Below are 19,133 nucleotides of genomic sequence, written 5' to 3' on the forward strand. Positions count from 1 at the left end.
CCAGCCATAACATATTATTTAATATTAATTGTGTGCATTCCTTTGATTATTCATAAGTTATTTATGTTAAGAAACTTTTTCAGTAGCTATTAATAGAGGTTTGTTTTTAAGATATGTTAGGGAAAACCTCCCAGCCAAGGTCTCGGCTCTGGCCAAGCCATGGACCTGGCTGGCAGGGGAAGTATGCCATCAAATGCAGGAGTTTCTGTCCTAAAAATGAAATGAAGTAATTTTGAATTGTAAATTTGGTCTTATAAAAACTTTTTCAAGGTAGACTTGGAGACCTTTCCCAGGAGGGGCTTTCTAAGTCCTTGCTAGGAAAAAGGGCTCCCCAGCTATGGCAGACCCTGGGTGATGGTAAGCATTTAGGCAGTTGTAGGTATTTTTGTTCAGTGGTGCTTATTATTTTGCTGAAAGTTTGTTTTACTGTTCATAATGGGATAGGTGGCTATTGTCCTGAACACCCTTCTGAATTTCATAGGTTGAATTGTGTTGATATTATTAATATTTATTATTAATAACATAATTATAAACAATATTATAATTATTAATAATATAAAATTAATAAGGCTGACAACAAAAGTGGATACTGATAACCTGAAAACATTTAAGTGGCAGTATATACAAATATGTATTATGATTGACTAGTGCTCACCAGGTCAAGGCCTGCATGAGTGTTGAAACCTTTTATATGACTCTATTAAAAAACCTGTTGTACTCCAGCCTGACAGCCAGCACTCATCTTGTATGTAAGTCTAAGACTTCTTAAAGGATTATCGAAAGATACCATAATCCAGTGAATTTTTTTTATCAGTGAGGCTGACTAACAAAATTTTACCCAAAAGTCACATGTATTAACCTTGGTAGCCCAAACTATTTATTGTAAGCTGCTATCATAAACTCACCTGGACCAGACTGTGCAGCTGAATATGCATGAAACAGCTGCCTTGACACTGTTACCTGTGAGGAGAATCTCCTTACCTATAACATTAAAGCTGAACTGAATTTTTACAGTAATTGCCTTAATTGTCAAAGAACTGAAACTTCAGTGGAGTTCTGATATGTGAACTATTTTCTCCTTGATTGCAATGGACAGCATTAACTATTCCTTCTCTTTGGTAGACTGTCCATCACAATCCATGCCATCAGCAGTGAATCTCTCAGCCTCAGCAAGTTCAGATCTGTAAGATCCAAATGTCAGATAAATTAATTGGCAAAGTTTACAGTGGGCAGCTCCTCAAACTCAGAGGAGGTTCACTGCAAACCATTAAATTATAATAATTCTGGTTAAATTTGAACATGCACTAATGGTCTGCATGTATCAGATGTGCAGTTGCAGAGCATCTATTAAATGCATCTTACAAAAGGTAATTGAGAAAGTAACAAAATTGTCACTGAATTTAAAATCATTTCAGTATCTGCCCTGATGTTCTTAACATATAACTCCCTTTTTTTTGTGAGAGCTACAAATTTTATTGGGAAAAATATGCCAGTAAATTAATATGCCTTACCACTACAGATAGGGTCTTTTACCTGAACTTAATTCAGTCCAACCTGATTTATTACCACAAATGAGTGCTGGAGACAGCTGAACAATGTCACAATGCATGTTTAAAAGAAACCAGGCTTTACTAAACATCAGTTATGGAATTGTTTATATTAAAAATGGAGTAGGATGAGAACATCTAGTGATTTCTTGTATGAGCTGCTGGAAAGAATACAAGAAAATGTAATTACAGTAGTAACTAAAAGGAAGACATTGTTGAGCATGTCCATGGCAGTTCAAAATGCATGTTTAAAAAACAAAAGGGGTATGTGGGGATGGTATATACTCCCATGAAAGCCTTGGATGTTATTAAAATTCTCAATCATGGCCTAAAAAACTGTCTGTTGTCAGGTGCAGGATGTTGTGGAAAAGTTTGCCCATTGCTTCACTTGAACCTGAAGAGTCAAACTGTTTAAGGACAAGACTAAGTAGAAGGATATATAACATTGATACAACAATTTGCCTTCAACTTCCTATGACTTCAAGAATTGGACATTTAAAAGACAGGACTGTGTAGAAGGATACGTATTTTATAGTGGAAACAAGACAGCAGTGCATTACCCTGACAGTTTTTTGAATGTTTTCTCTGACAGTTGTTTGAGTTGACTTGTTTGTAACTTTCTTAAGTGTGTGTAATTAGGACATAGATGTAAATAGCCTGGGGCACGCTACACTGCGTAGCTGTACTTGATGGCTCCTGGACATGCTTGTAAAATCTCTTGAAGGTATGTGGCATAAACCAGCAGCTGGTAAGGTTAGACTTGTCGTGTTGGGTGAAGATCTTAATTCGACTTAGGCTTACTATTTGTTTCATCATCATTATTCTGTACATTGTGCCACATTTCTCATCCAGTCTGCAAGGGCCCTGCAGAGGAAGACAGATGCTGCCTTTGTATTTAAAAACAAAAAGGGGTAACTGTGGTGGCTAGCAGCTGGCCTGGAGGCCTCCCAGTTATAGATAACCCTAATTATATAACTTGACTAGTCTAGGCTGTTAGGGAGACAGTTTAGACCATTGGGGATGCAGACAGCAATTGGCCAATAAGCCAGGTGGCTGCTAAATTCAGCCAATCAGGGGCAACTCTGCGGGTTTACAAAAACTGTATAAAGGGAGCTCAATAAAAGTTGGATGTTGTTGCGTGAACCTCGAGTGTCGTGTTGTGTGTCCGTCTCAACTGCAACATTTCATGAGGTACTGTAGTTTTAAAATTGGGAGCTAAGTTGTCCTAAATAGACCTCGGGGCTTAAAACCTTTATTTCTGAAGTTTTTTGAAATTTGGAGAAAAAGAAATGTGGATAATTCTTTCTGGCTTTGCATGTAAGTTGACTATAATGTTGTCCTCACATATGTATGTACAGCTTCCTCTTGAGATGTTTTTAACCTCATAGAAGTTAATTGGTGTTCTGCTAATGATTTCTTGGATTTCTTGGAATGACTTCTCTGGAAGTTGCACACATCTGCTTTTAAATAAAGATATTTCCATGTACCTTAATGGATTTGTTTTTCAGCGGTTTAAAGTTAGTCTATAATGTATGTCAAAGTTGACCCTTTGCCCTCCGTATTTTATTTAGTTCAGTATGTGTGGAGAAGGATGAATATTTATTCACAGCCTGCTTAAATGCATTGTGTGGGAATAAGATGTGGGTTCATAGGAATTCATAGCATTTTAATCTGTGAGGTAGTGCATGTTTTGTACTTCTAGCTGAAAGCATTGGAAGTTTCCTTCATAAATTTCTTATCTTGTTTGAGTGGATTGGTGATGCCTTTGTGTTTTGCTGTTTGCAGTGTTAGGTCTTGCTGACAAGACACAGAATAATAGGTTATAGTATGCAAGACAGTATCTTCTGATACTCCCCAGTGTCACCTCCTTATTGAAATTTTGGTGTATTGACAAAACTGGTTGATCTGTGTTTGGTAAGATCAAAGGGCAAGCTTACAATAACACTGCTGCGCTAAGAATTTAATGCTTTATTCTACTGAAAATGCCTGTGTATGTGTCACTTCCTTTCCTCTTCCCAGACAAAAGACAATTCAAGTACCTTTAGACACTTGATAGAATAACTTCACTGTTTAATTTTGGTGTGCCAGCTTTCTAAAAGACCTACTTTTTAATACAAATTATATATTGAATAAAGGTAAATTCTTTAAATTTCGCATATAAACCATTACATTATATGCCATTTTCATTTAGAGATTTTGGGATGTGTTTTGTAAGTTGCATAGAATAGTCTGTACGAGAAGATTACTAGGAATTTGTATTTGGAAAGTGAGGCTAATAGTTGGAATGTATTTTACAAACATAACATATAGCTTTTCAACAATACAAATTCTGATTAGTAAGTTTGTAAAAATATCCATATGAGGCAGGAGGCATGGGGTCAGAGTAATCACTATAAAAGTTGGTTTCCTTTGGTGTGTTCTGTGAGTTAAAAGCCATCCTTGTCATACATATGTGTACGTGGAAAATTCTGATGAATAACAACAATATCCCTATCTTGCTGGACTGCCCTTGGCTTTCTCAAATAAACATTTTCTCTGGCATCATTGTGAAGTGGAAGTCAGGCACATGCTGCAATAATTCTCTCAACTGACAATGTATTACAGCCAACTGTTGAATAGCCAAATATTTGAAACCGTGCAAAAGAGAGTTACTATGACAGGATTTTCATATTTAGAGAAAGTAAGGTAAAAAATGCAAACAAACTAACCTTCCTATTTTCTTCCAGTATAGGAGGAGGAAAGTGAGAAAGTCATGGATCAAATTCCAGCAGAGATTTTCTTTTGGATTGACCAACCTTAATACAATTGTAGGTAGTATTTAAAACAGTATGCATCTTCCCTGCATCAGTTTCAAGAATTGATCTGGAAAGACCAAATCACAGCTGACCACTAAAGAACTGCTGTTTGTACTGGTATTTTTCAAACATAGCTTTTCATCGGAGGTCATCAGGAAGGTTCTCTTCTACCAGTTTGCTGTGTAAATTTTGAAGTGATGCTTTTGTGAATTAAATTGATTCAAGAAGAGTTTATTCATAAGTGGCGAGTTCCTGACCGAATGCTAATATAGCTGTTGGAGGGAGTGGTTGATGGTACTGTCATTGTAGCCTTTCACTGTGGCACTTCTCTTTTGTCCTGCAATAGCAGCTCGTAATTTGAAAATGGCATTTCACAATCTTTAAAATGCGGTTCATAAAATGCTGGGAGCAGTGAGGTGAGAACTGGGGAGCATAACTCCAGTTCTCAAAATCACAGCTTCTGTTACTGTTCTGAATGGATGCAAATCAATTAGTGGGACAAAGCATTGAGATACCAGGAAGCTTAATATGGGGAAAACAATGATTCATGCTCCAATACAAACTGGATGGATGTGGGGACATAATTACAGTGTACCATCAAAACTGCAACAGTTCATATGCCTCCACTCCCTGATAGCTTGGGTTTGCTCTTTTCCTTCTTGGGTAGGAGGTCTTAGAGGGTTCTGTCTTCAGTGTGGCAGGAAGGAATGGACCCACAGTAGAGCTGCTGGAGTCTGTTGGGAGTGGATGTGGGGGAGCGCGTAGGTCATACTGTCCACAGATTTCAGCTGTGGCCTGTAGAAAAATCTCAGTTTTGTTGTGTCAGACTTTTTGTGGTTTGAAAACCTTAGCTGCTTTGTTGCTCTCAGCAGTTAAGCAAAGACTATTTTCAGCTACTTTGAAGTAGAAAACCCAGGGTCAGAGGGGGTTCTTTGGTTTTAGTAGCTAAGAGAGAAGAACTCTTTGATTCAACTTGCGTTCTCCTTCATGGCCAGCTTCAGAAACAAAACCCTTTCTACTGACTTAAAAACAGATTTTGAAGAAATATGTGAACAATTCTTTGCTATGTGGGTCAGAATTCATCAATAATTCTTTGAGCAGTCAAATCTTGTAACAGGAACAAAAGTGTTAAGTTGGTGGCAGTTCCATCTCCTGTGACCCAGAGGATGCCAAGGCATATGTTCTTTTGGAGTGCAGTGAATGGCTTCTGACTAAAATTCTTCCCTCTGAAAAAGCTTCAGTTGCTATTACTATTCTTTGGAGAGCTAAAATAGAAAAAGGGCTACAAAAAGGGCACTTTCCATTTCCTTGACATTTGTGAGGGAGAAACATATAAAAAAAGGAAATGTTAATTTACAAAAGTTGATTAAGGCACTAAGATCAGCTATGTACTTGAAATTTCTTTACAGTAGTCCATATTGTTAATTTTAAATTAGGAGCTATATTTTGATCCATTCCTAAACAAGGTTTTTGTTAAATATTTAACCAATTTATTTAAATGTTTTCAAGGGAATGTATATTCTAACTGACAGAAGAAGTCTACAGTGTATTTTTTGTTTTAGAAGAGTTGGTTTCTTTTGGTTGAGTCCATTTTTCTATGCATATATTCTAGTCTGAATAAATCAAACCCTAAAAATGGCTTTAATCTTATATTGACAGAAGATTTTCTTTGCAGTAATGCTAGATATTTTCTTTAATATGTTTTTCAAGGGAATGCCCAGTGAGCAGGATTTCAGTGTGTGGAAGTTTTGAGTCAGATTGCACAGCCAAAGAGGTTTTTGTGCATAAAGCATACAGTTTCTTACATAGGCAGTGATTTGAAGAGAGTTGGAGAAGCTAGATCCAGATTTTAATTGATATCAAGTAAATGATATTTTTTCATTTGCATCCTTGCTGATGTGACTTCTAAAGCAATTTACCATTTAGCTTCTTAAACATGACATTTCCAAAGCTCCTTTTAGCTCCAGAACTCTCTATGTAAATGGATTTGTGAAAATTGCTTGCAGTTTTATTTGATTTGGAGCTCTTTCCAGATTTATGGGTGCAAATTCTGTTTGCTTTTTGTGTTCCTGGCAAGATTTCTTTAGGCATTGATTGTGAATTACTAAGTTAGCAGTTGCAATTTTTCTGCAGTGCAGGCTTGACTGTAATAATTCCTGTTTTGTACTGTCTGGTCAACTGGCCTGTCCTACTGGCTCAGTTGGGGCACATTCTAGAACGTTGTTTGGAAGTTTTTGGCAAAGTGCCTGGTACTGTAAATTAGGCTTAACATTACTTAGCAGAAAATATGCAAATGCAGCCAGGACTGATGCTCCATTGTTTTTATATTGACATATATAGAAGGAGAAAAAAGTCACAGTTAAATGTGAAACTTTGCTATGGCAGAAGAAGGAGGAAAGATGTAGAGCTGCATTATTAGACATGGTACTTTAAAGCAACAACTGAATGTCCACCAGAAAATGTCAGATTGAGTTGCTGATTTTCATAGAACTAGCCTAGAGTTGTTTAGCATTACAACTAATGCTGCCAACAAAAGTGTGTCTAAAACTATGTTTGATGAAGAGGGTCAGGATGGCCTATCATGAGTTAAGTCCAGAAAGTTAGAAGATGAAATGAAACCTATGACTGCATAATTTAAAATTCTGAACTACAGTCTTCACTTAATCTGGGTTCAGTGCATTTTCCTGAATGGATAGTATTCTCAGGGTAGAGAAACATAAACCTTTTTTTTTTTTTAATTGTCTTTTTTTAGCCTTTTCAGGCATGCAGAGAGACTAGCTCAATAAGTTAATTTTTACTAAGTGGAACAAATGCATATTAAGTTGCCTTGTGACTGTTTCACTGTTTTAGAGAATAAATGTGTCTGTGCAGGTTTTGCCTTTTTAATATATTGTTCATCTATAAGAAAGATAGACTTCTATATTTAGCTATTATTATTACTATTATTGTTAGTTTTCTTTTTTTTACACACTCATGAGAGAAAATGTCAGCTCTTTCTATAAGTGAGATTTTAAAAACACATATATGCTTATTAAACAAACTTGATTTTTATATACTCATGAAAAAATAGGTAAAAATTTTCAAGATGCGGCTTTTTTTTGACAAAAAATGATGGTATGCAACTTATTCCAAAATAAATATAAGTAAATGAGTGGAAAGTGAACTGAAAAATTGGTTCAGCATAGCATTTTTATTTAGATATATAGTCTGTTAATGTAAAACCATGCAATGTATGTACTGTATAATCTACCAATAAGAGAATAGCAAGAGTACAATATGAAAAATATGTATTTAAAAGACTTTGAGACATATTTGGGAAAATAAATAGTATAACAGATGAACTATAAGCATAAATGCTACTGTTCATAAACTATTTTAATAAAAGAAAAAGAAATGTCGCTGGGAAGAATATACATACTGAAAATATTTTTATAATAATTTAATTTTTGTTTGTTTGTTTGATAATTTATTTTGGTTGTTTGTTTTGGGCTTTTTGGTTTGTTTTTGTCTTTCCTTGATAAATAGTTCATATTTTCCTTGAAATCTGTGGAAAAATTATATGACCAATTTAAACTCCTTGTTTAGAAGTAGACTTAAAATTTTTTATAAGTGAAGAAATATTTTACTTTTTAAAATGCATATACAATGCTGTTTATAGTTTGCTAAATGTGTATGAAATGTCACTTACAGGTGCTGACCTTAAGGAAAGGGCAAAAATGCACTCAAGTGAAGTTAGTTCTTTTGTCTCCAGAGCAAGAGCAACAATTAATGAATTGGGTAAGTAACCTCTCCCTTGAAAAATGTTATTGTAACTTTAACCTGAGAATGTTAGATCAGAAAAATGACATAACCATGCATAGTTAGTAGTAGAGTATCCCTGACTGTGTAGTATCACATCACAGATCTTGAATTTGAAAGAATCCATAAGGATTATGGAGTATATTGATAAATATGAATCATGGTGCATTTATTCCTTTAACATGTTCCAAGTTGAGTTAGACTTTTTGAAAGAATGCTAGAGAAGCTAAATCTCAGCTGAAATAGAGGTGATTTGCCCTGCTGTTTTCATAAAGGATAGATTGTTCAATGACATCAAAGTACTTTAGAACTCAGTTTTTAATGTTTCATTCTTATGGTTTCTATAATTAGTACAGTCGAATATATGTTAAACATCAGCTACTAATACAAATTTAGCTACTAAGGTCTTTAAAAATTTTGTTTAATATGTTTTGGTGTAGTAAAACCTGTTAATAGTTTTGGATTTTAATCAACTTGTACCAATTCTTAAGGATAGTAATTTCTCTGTACATTTTAGTTTAGGAATTCACGGACAAATAATTATATTTCTACACCTCTGCTGATCAGTTTAAATATAATTACTTTTCAACAGGTTATTGACAATATGATCTGTTGAAAAGACAAGTGAAGTGTTCCATGTTTTAAGGAATTAATTTTCTACATTTAACTTCTAAAATGTATTTAGATGCATTTCCTTAAGAACGCTATGTAACATTTTGATTTGGCAGAATGTTATGAATGGATAGTGGGTTTTTTTTAGGTAAATGACAACCTGCTGAAGAATGAGACTTTGATTAAGTAATTCATGCAGATACTTATGTCCTGAAATGACTGTCACGTTTTTGAAGTGAAGTAGACACTCAAGGCTGTTTAAATAAGTGAAATCTGTAAAATACCTAGATGGTGTGAGCAGATCATTAATTTCCTGCAGCTGATACTATATGTCATGCTAGTACTTGTCCTTTTATTGGGAACGCCAAGCAAGTGGCAACAAGTTGTTCCATTCATTCTCTTTGTAAGAATTTTGGGAGGCTTTCTTATCATTAAGTAGTAATTTTTCAGCCTTCCTTGGCTTGAAGTTACTGGAAATACTTTAAGCTGCTATTAGTGTTTAAATATGAGCTGGTTTCAAGCTTTTGCTATGATTAGTAAATAGGGTTTTTTTTTAATCAATTATTTTCAAATTTTTAAGTGAGAATATTTCTAAATTTTGAAGAAATATTTGGATTTGGCATTCTTCACTGAATGACTGGAAAATGTTCAGCTATTTGATGCTTTGTTTTGCCTCAGGGTTGAAAAAACCCTGAGAAAAATGTTTGATTGTTTTCATCTTCATTAAAGTTCGTGTGAGAGTATTTAACTACTGAATATGTAAGCAAATTTTCAGTGATATGTTAAAGGCTTGCAGCGAATTACATGCCTCAGTCAGTTCCACTAGACCACTCTCAGAGCCCCATCCAGCCTGGCCTTGAATCTTTCAGGGGTGGGGCATCCACAGCTTCTCTGGGCAACCTGTTCCAGTAGCTCACCACCCTCACAGAGAAGAATTTCTTCCTAAAACTTGCTCTATTCCAGTTTGATACAATTCATCTTGACCTGTTGCTACAGACTCTTGTAAAAAGTCCCTCTCCATCTTTCTTCTAGGCTCCCTTCAGGTACTGGAAGGCTGCATTTGTGTCACTCCAAAGCCTTCTCTTTTCCAGGCTGTACAATCCCAATTCTCTCAGCCTTCATAGGAGAAGTGCTCCATCCCTCTGATCAACTTGGTGTCCCTCCTCTGGGCTCATTCCAGGGTACACTCACACCAGCAGGTCAATGTCCATCCTGTGATGAGGACCCCAGAGCTGAATGCGTTACCCCAGGTGGGGTCTTATTATGTCATTCTCTACATCAGGAAATGGTAGACAGTATCAGAAAAATATATACAGGAGCTTAGATTGGTAGAGTGCATTTGATGTCCCAAGTGTCATGCCCTGATGAATAGAAGTGAATATTAATTTTACATCAAGTCATTACAAAATATAGGGACATTGTATTTGCATTTGGTCACTGCAATTAAATCTGTAAGTTGAAAATAATAATGGTATTTTTCTTGCCCAGCAACAGCTAGGATGCTGTGAGATAGTTAAAGAGGGGAAACAATTTTCAAATTAATATTTACCACTACAGAAGGTTATGTAGCTAGGGAACAATATTTCCAATCTCCTATTTTGTTCTTTTTTCTATCTGAGTTTAATACTATAATCTCATTTAAAATGTATTCTACTTATTGCTTTTCAGAACTAGGTCATGTTTTGATAATTGCATTTGTATTCAGATGTGTGACCTGGTAAGGAGTTATGTCTTTTTAGCTATATTTTCAGAAAGAAGACCATTAATTTACCTTTATAGACAAATTACAGTAAAGGTTAATTATGTCTTGAACAACTAGATAAACTTAACTTTTTAGAATTGACATCCTTTGGCTTTCTTTAGTTTCTGTCGATGTCATTACATTTAAAATCCTTATACTGGTTGTTTTGTTAAAAGCTGTAGTGTCATTTTGGAATACAACTGCAGAAGGGAATTTTCTGAAAATTAAAAGCATACTGCACTTATTTATATGGGAATAATTTGTAACTTCTTATTAAATTTGGGTGAAGAAGTAAGGCTGTAATAAATGTGATTTTGTTTATAAATAAACGCTTAAAAAAAGAGCTGAAAAAATTGAACAGAGCCCCATTAGTTGCAGCACTTGGAGCTTTAAGCTGGGGAGGGGGAAATGAAAACAGTCTCTATTTTTAGCAGTGGTTGCTGTTGCTAAAATTATACCAGAACTGTGGAGGTTTGTTTGGGGTTTGGGTTTGTGTGTGTGTGTCTGGGGTTTTTTCTAGTTTTGCTTTGTTGTTCTTTCTTTTAATAGTAAGAATGATAAGATTACTGCCCATTACTATATTCTGCCTTGAAGCACTTTGTTACTGATGTAGGGCTGTCTTTAGCCTAAAGAAATTGGGACAGAAAAGCCTTAATAGATCTCTTGTAACTATGCACAAGAAGACAGGCCTGGGTAAATGAAATCAAATGACAGTGATTTCCAGAAGCATTGTTTTTGAGGCTTTAGGGAGGACAAAAACCGCATCATTGTGGGTCAGATCTTCAATATGTGTTTTATGGTATGCCTCTTGTTAAATCCATGTTGTTCTTTATACTGGCTTTGGGGTCAGAACTGTGATAGTGTGTATATGTTATCTTTCGGGATTTCAGTTGCAAAACAGACTGAGGCTATGTATGGAGCTGAATGCAATAAACACACTCCTCAATAAAAACACCATATTTAATAAAAATAAAAACTGAAGCTGTAGAAAGAATTTTAATTCACCAAGTACATGCAATTACTCAAATTGACATCTAGCTCCAGTCTCAGAGTGAGAAACATCATTGACTAGCAAAGCTTTTCCAAAGAATGTAAGTTCCCAAATCCCATAAACAGGGAATAAAAATTGGAAACTGACTTTCTTGGTTGCTTCTTAGAATTAACATGTGGTTAGGGTTGGTTTTTTTTTTCACATTTGGAGACAAAACACCTTACTTGTGGCCTGATAGAACTTAGATCTGAACTAAGTTAAGAATGAATTTTTTAATAAAATACTAGGGTTACTGGTTTTCTGTTGGTTTGTTGCATTATAACAAATCTTACCGGTCTTTGTTGAAAACATTTTATTAGTTTTTATGCATAAACTGTGATACAACTTTAATAAATGGTGATATTTAGTAACCTTGTTACTGCATAGTTCTATCAGATATGGTTAGTTTCAACATACTCCACTTTGAATGAGATGATCTGGAATGAAAGCACCTTGTGGTCAATTGCTTGCATTTGTGTCTTTTATTATGTGCTTTTTATTTTATTCAGAGCAGATACAGTTCTATATTTACAGATTTTTTTCCCCTTCTTTAGCATTTCTTCTGTCCTCCTGCCTTTCAGTCATTGCCAAATTTTAATTTATCTAAAAGAAAGCACTTGTTAATCCTTTGGACAAGCATCCTCTTTTCAAAACAGTTCCTAGTTTGACTATTGAACATTGTGCAAACATGCATTTTTTTGATGCCACGTTATATGCTACAGTTTGGTTTTGGATGCAGGCTGTCAAAAACTTATTTCAGAGATCCCAAGAGTGGTATCAGGATTATAAAAAATTCCGCTTGATTGCTGGTCTGCTGTTACCCCACCTTCCCATTGTGAAGGCTTAAAAATAATCAAGAATTATCGTTGATGACGCTATGTCTTGTTTTACTGTTTGAATCTGTGAGGCTTCTGTGGAGGTTTGGTTAGCATTTTAAATCCTGGTTTAAGAGTGAATACTCAAAATTTACCAAATTCACCAAATCCATCTGTGTTTGCTGGAAGTAGATCTGGCCATCAAAAATGTAGTACTCTAGTTTGGAAATCCTGTGATTAGAACTGTGGATTTCTCTCTTAGGGAAGAAAGATACAGGCTACGAGTTGTGTTTACAGGGAAGCTGAATGAGATTTCAGATAGCTATCAAATTTGAAAAAGGACAAATTACAGATGGGTTGTGCTACCATTCAGAGCCATGCTGAACAGCTGGCCTCAGGCATCATGCTCTTTCTGTGTTGCTGACACTGTGAAATACAGATTTTAGCGCAGTATTTTGCTTGCTGTGCTATGATGTTGCCTGTTTGATTAAGTGTACAGCATAACTAATTACAGTCCTTGAGTACCAGCATTCTGAGTGTGTTCCTAGGCTCTTGCTTGTTTTCCAATGGTAGGTTTATTTCTTCTCTTGTTATTGAATTAATTTAAGATAGCCTTTGACTAAGTGTTGTCTGATCCTGGTGCTGCTGTACAGCCATGACAAAAATCAACATAACCTCAGCAGTAGTTTAGTTTTTCTTCTGCTAGTAATTCCTAATGTTCTGGAGGACAAGAGAATGTGGACTGGACATGGCTCTTTAAGTTTTCTTCCACAAAGGTAACTATACCAAAAGTAGGATGCTACTCACTCAGGTGGTTTATTGAGATTGGCATAGACAGTTTTCACTGTGTTAAAACAGGCCTTGAGTATCACTTGCTGTCCAGGGCTTCCATTCCGTCTCCCGGGAGCCACACTTTGCATGTTTGATGTGTTGGTAACACTATCCTTTCCTCACCCCATTCAGGATTGAAATTGCATGTTTCAGTCGCTGAATGAGAAAGAAAAGTTTGTTAGCGCTTTGCTTTGCCTGTCTTGGTCTGCGGCTCTGTTCCTTGAACGAATTGATATTCAAAGGGTAGCAGCTCCTGGCATGGTACTGAAAGCATAATATTGCTCTTCTATTGAAGAAATCCTGAGCTCACTGATAGGGCCAAGCACAAGGCTTTGACTTCAGAATTGTCAAGTCTTGTAGTGAATACACCTTTCACCTGGGTAGGCTCTGACTTGATGATATTACTAAGGTAGCTTGTTAAAAAGAAAAAGCTTACTGTGAAATATGAGGAAGTGTTTCTTCTGCAGTGTTCTGTAAATGAACTGGCTTGAACTATTACTTGGTAAATTATGCTAATTTAGAAATAAAATATTTTAGCACTAGACTAGGGAATGTATTCTGTCAAACAAGAATAGTAGCAATAATAGAGTATGTGTTTTCTTCATACTGTAAGTCAGACAAATAGACAATAAAAAAAAATAAAACCATATCTAATTTGATTCTCCTAACAGCCAGAGATTATATTAGAGACTATAGTTGTGTGTGTATATTATATAGACAATAGTTTGGAATTTTATTTTGTGTGCTCTTTAAGAAAGAAAAAAAAACTTGCATAGAAGTAGAATGTATAAATGTAACTGAATTCATTTATCTTCTCTGTGTTTCATAAATCCACTGCTTGATTATATGCTGTGCTGTTTTTGTGTGAGTAATAAGTTCTTAAATGTACTTAGTAAGAGTAAAAATAAAAGAAATAATTTTCATTTTTCTTTTATCCAAAGCTTTCACTCTTTTTTACAGTAAGTGAATTCTGTTGTCTAGGTTTTACTTCATTATTGTCTTATTGAGGGCAGAATGAGACTACAAGAAGAAATGTTGGTAAATATGAAGAAACTGAAGAATCTGTTTATCAGACTGAGAGATGATTGAAATACCCAAATGATTTTCTACAGTACCAAAAAATCATAGAAGAGTTGGATACAGAAAACAGCTCAGGGGTTTAATTTAATCCCCTCTTTCATTCCCATTAGTTTCCCAGTTTCTTTTATCAAGAATGTAGAACACACTATCTCTCTTACTTGTCCGTAATAAAGTACCAAATAGAAAATTTTAAAATAAAGAATATAATATTCCTCTATTAAAGTTGAAACTTTTTTCAATTCAAAAAACCAGTGTTTCTATGTCATATATGAGAGTGAATGATTAATGGAGGAAACTAGGAAATTAATAGGATTGAATGAGGTGCTTTAGCCTCTGTCAAAATAAATGGAAGAAAAACTTTATTAATATATTTTGCTTAATAATCAGCTGTAATGTGCAGTAACCATTTTCATTAAAAAGCAAAATTTCTTTACAAATACTAAAAAATATGGGGTTTTCTTGTGCAGCTCTTTACTGTTGTTGATTGTCTGCCTGAACTTTGAAGGTATTAAAGCAAAGACAGTAATGTTCAAGTCTATCAACAATTGTAGTTTATTAAGCTTCTTATCAAAAGCGCAGGAATTAGAGGGCACCTAAAAGCCTTTCACAGTTGTGACAAGCGAATGTATGGCACAAAATTCTGTATTCAGACTTTAAAGTGCGGTCGTTTTTGCAGATGATTATATTTTTGAAACATACAGAGATATAGAAATAAATTGAATAATCACTTTATCATTATTTTTGCACTTATGAGAGGTAAAGATTTGTAACATTTGATTACTTGCCCTGTGCAAGAATGGTTTGACCAATCTTCTTTACCCTGACAGTCTCTCTCAGCCACTTTCAAATGTTGCTGCCTACGCTGGTTAGATTTCTTAGTGTTAGAGAATGGATGAAAGTACTTGTTGAAGCTTTTTGTTTCTGTTAGCTTTTTTCCTCATAGAAGAATCTTTTTTTGACAGTAGTGCTTGCAACTAAAAATGAAAGGAAACTGTTGTAGTCACTGACTAGATTACAGATTTTGCAAAGCTAGGTAACTGCCTGAAACAAAACTCATTGCAAAGGTTATATGCCATCACAATATTGTTCTTCAGGAAAAGGTCCCCAAAATGAAATCAAGATACTGTGCTGTGTTGTAGGTTTTTTTCTGACTTCCTGTGACATAAATTATTTAGTATATTAAATGTAATTTTGTCATCCTAATGTTCCTAGTATAAAGAATATTCCAGTTATCAGAACTGCACATGGACCACCTCTAATTGCCAGTCAAGGGGCATAGCTTATGCCCTTTATGCCCCCCCCCTTTATTTTTTTTAAGTTAAAAGATCTTAGTTTTTATAATCAAGAGCCACATTACCAAGAGACATCATGAATTTGGGTAGTGAAGAGATGGAAGAGAAATTTATTCTGGGTTACAAAATAAGAATATTTAGGTATAAACTTAATTATTTAAAAACAAAGTAAAAATCCATTCCCAGTTATTATGCAAGCTAGGATGTAGTTTCCAATAATCATTACTGCTGACTCAAAATTCCTATTTATGTCTGTGACCTTTTAAAAATTCCTTTATGACTTGTAACCACACAACTTGGAGATTTTGGGTTCATAAAGAAACTCTGTAAAGTAACAGATCTCAAACCTTTCAATGTTAGTGTAGGAATCAGCCCATAGACTTGCAGTATTATAGGAGATTAAGCTATTTTTAGTTGAAATATACACTAAAGATAAATGGTATGTAAATAAGTGCATTGCTTTGTAATAGCAAGACTAAAATTTGTAATTCTTTATTTGACATTCTCACTCTTAAGATATGAATCTTTTTCCCTCTTTCTTACTTTCCTAATGGGTGACCTTCAATCATAGAATCTATCTACACATATGCACTTAGTGGTATATAAACATTTTGGGAGCATGTGACCATTCTTTTTATTAATTTGAAGTCTCCATTGTTACTACATTTAAATAAATGTACTGAGAAATGGGGAGGGAGCTTTCTTATATGTAGATTAAAATTTGTCCTTGGAGGGTTCTGGAACAACTAAACGTGGAAACTAAACTACTACTGGGCACACAAGGGACAAGAAAGTCATAAGGTGAAGTCATAAGGTGGAGTCACAGGAGGGAAATGTTGCTTAACCAGTCTGACAACCTATGATGAAACGAGTTTGTTAGATGAGAAACATTGTTTGTCATTGTTTGTTAGATTGAGAAACATGGTATTGTCTACCTTGACTTCAGTAAGGCTTTTGACAGTACCTCTTGTAAAATTTTTGTTAAGTAACTGGTGAGTATGGACTGGATGAAATTGATTGAAAATTGGCTAAATGAATGGGTCCAGACTGTGCATCTGCAGCATGAAGTCTGCTTGGAGGCCCCTAGCCAGTCTGTATCCCAGGGGCAGCACCAGATTCAGTCCTGTTCAACATCTTGTATGGTCTGGATGATGGGATAGAATGTAGATTCAGCAAGTTTGCTGTTGATGTAAAATCATAAGGAGTGGGTTGTGCGACCATTCATAGGGTACTCAGCAAGGTGGAGAAATAGACTAACAGCATTCCTTCTACAAAGGAAAATGCAGACAATCTCATGCACCAGGTATATTATGGGGGTAATGATAGGAAAAGCAGCAGCACAAAAAGCCCTGCAGGTCTGGGTGGGACAGCAAGTTGAATATGCGATAGCACGGTGACATTGTGGCCAGGAAGGATGGTGGTGTCCTGGGATGTATTAGGATCAGTGTTACCAAGAGTTGAGGGAGGTGATCCTTTTGCTCTCATCAGCACAGGTGAGGCCACTGCTGGAGTACTATGGCCAGTTCTAAGCTCCTAAGTAAAAGGCAGAGCTACTGGAAAGTCCAGTGAAAGGCCCTGAAGGGGCCTTTTCTCTTCAGTGAGAAAAGGTTGAGCAAGCTAGGACCAGAGAAGAGATGGCTCATGAGGTGATCTCAGCAGTATATGAGGGTGTTAGAAGATGGAGCTGGGCTATCTCTGGTGGTGTCTATTGCCACAACCAGAGGCAATGGGCACAAACCAGAACAGAGAAGATTCTCTCTAGGATCAGGAAGTTATTCACTCTGAAGGGACTGAGCTCTGATACAGGTTACCCAGGAGGTTCTGAAGTCTCTCTCTTTAGAGATCTTCCAAAATCACCTGGACATGAGCTTGAACAACCTGTTCAAGGTGGTGCTGGTTGAGCAGACAGGCTGGATAAGGTGAGCTCCAGAACTCTCTTTCAGCCTTGGCTATTCTGTGATTTGAGGGTTTCCCACATGCTGCAGACATACGTAGGCAGATGTTTGCCACACTTTCTTAATTTGCTTGAGTCAAATAACAAATTTTGGAACTGTTAATCTCCCTCAATTTATAGTATACTTTCCTCTAGTATTCCATGTAATACTGACAGTATGCAAGATCCTTTTGTACAATTCATCCTCTTGGCTTTATGATTTATGAAATCCATTATTCAAAAGGAAAAATTACTTGCTGGAAATGCCCCCTGAAGTTGTTTGTCCTAGTAAGCTGTTCACTAATCAACCTTATTTGTCAAATAATCAGAAATGCACATGTGGAATAAATAGCTTGGACAATCTCTTTCTTTGTTCTGTGGCAGTTCAGTTGTGTTGTTATTTAAAATTGAATTTTGTAGCTAGTTGTCTTAGATGGAGACTCACAGTTTTTGAGACAAGTAGAGTATGCTCACTACTTTCAGTTTCATTCTGGGTAACAAGAGTTCTTCTGCTCATAATTAAAGACAAGTCAGGGTTTTGAATCTGGTTCAGTAGGTACTAGACGTAGTGACAAGCTTCTGGTTTATATCTGAATAGCTGTTCTTTCGGAAGGTTGGTTGCCAGAGGTCACTGAATTAAGATGAGAAAGGCACAATAAGGACCTCTTTTGAACATTGTCCAGGTACAGGACAACACAGGAATAATAGCAAGGGAAGTTAAGGTGACTGTCTTTTGTTTCATTAATATTTTGTATCAAATGCATAAAAAGGCAAGCTTTAAACTAAGGCTTCATTTGAATGTTTGTAGATACCAAATTCTAACTGCTATAATTAGTTGAGTTGAAAATATTTGCCCTAATCTGTAAAAAGTACTTTAAAAATAGAAATTAATTATATCTAAGTTAACTAAGGTATAAGAAGTTAATTATATCTATATCTATATCTATATCTATATCTATATCTATATCTATATCTATATCTATATCTCATTATATCTAATTGTATCTAATTATAATAGAATTTTTGCATTGTTCGGGCTTGAGTGGACTTTCATGGAATTTTCTGATTCTGTTACTGTAAGTGGTACTTCAGTAACAGTGCAGACCTTTTACTTTTAGAGAAGCAGAATTCTATATCAATTAGAGTTTATTTCTTTAATGATGACTCTTACATCTTAGCTAAAGGAAGGGAGTACTGCAGGTATTCTTCAGGTTACTTGCAACAGCTGCCAGGCTACAGTTGGGTGATTCTCATTCACTTCATTGGCACATGAATAGTCTAAATCTCAAAATCTTGTTTCTAGCTCAGGAATGGGATTTTTTTCCATCTATATGAGTATGTGGTACAGTTGCTTACAGAAAATCTTACATAAATAAATTTGTTTAGAAGCAAGGAGAACACTCCTAGGAGGTTAGTCTTTTTGAATTTGATATATTCTGAATTTGTAATTATTTTTCCTGCGTGTTAAATATTTTAAGTTAATCAGCTGGGACAAGTTCATGTAAGTTGACCAGGAACACAAATCACAAAGTCTGTAATTCTGAATAACCATATTATTCTTCCTCTACCTGTTTCAGGAACTCACAGTAAGGAATCAGCATTAGCAACCTGTCTTCCTTTGAGTAATGGGACACCAGCTAAAGAATGTGATTTCTTGCC

At 35.5% G+C, this 19,133-nt stretch overlaps 1 protein-coding gene across 3 annotated transcripts in view; it reads left to right on the plus strand.

The window, feature by feature from the left end:
* The window catches only part of AUH (AU RNA binding methylglutaconyl-CoA hydratase), a 112,745-nt gene that overhangs the window by 35,101 nt on the left and 58,511 nt on the right, over window positions 1-19,133 (plus strand). For 2 of the 3 annotated variants that reach the window (XM_030968999.1, XM_030969000.1), the window contains exon 4: window positions 8,033-8,119. In XM_030968999.1, the coding sequence (XP_030824859.1) occupies window positions 8,033-8,119 (87 nt within the window). Of the gene's footprint in view, window positions 1-4,278; window positions 4,355-8,032; window positions 8,125-19,133 lie in introns of those variants that run through there. The other variant, XR_004061506.1, reaches the window with a different exon arrangement.

This window comes from Camarhynchus parvulus, chromosome Z (genome assembly GCF_901933205.1).
Source record: "Camarhynchus parvulus chromosome Z, STF_HiC, whole genome shotgun sequence".
Lineage (NCBI taxonomy): Eukaryota > Metazoa > Chordata > Aves > Passeriformes > Thraupidae > Camarhynchus > Camarhynchus parvulus.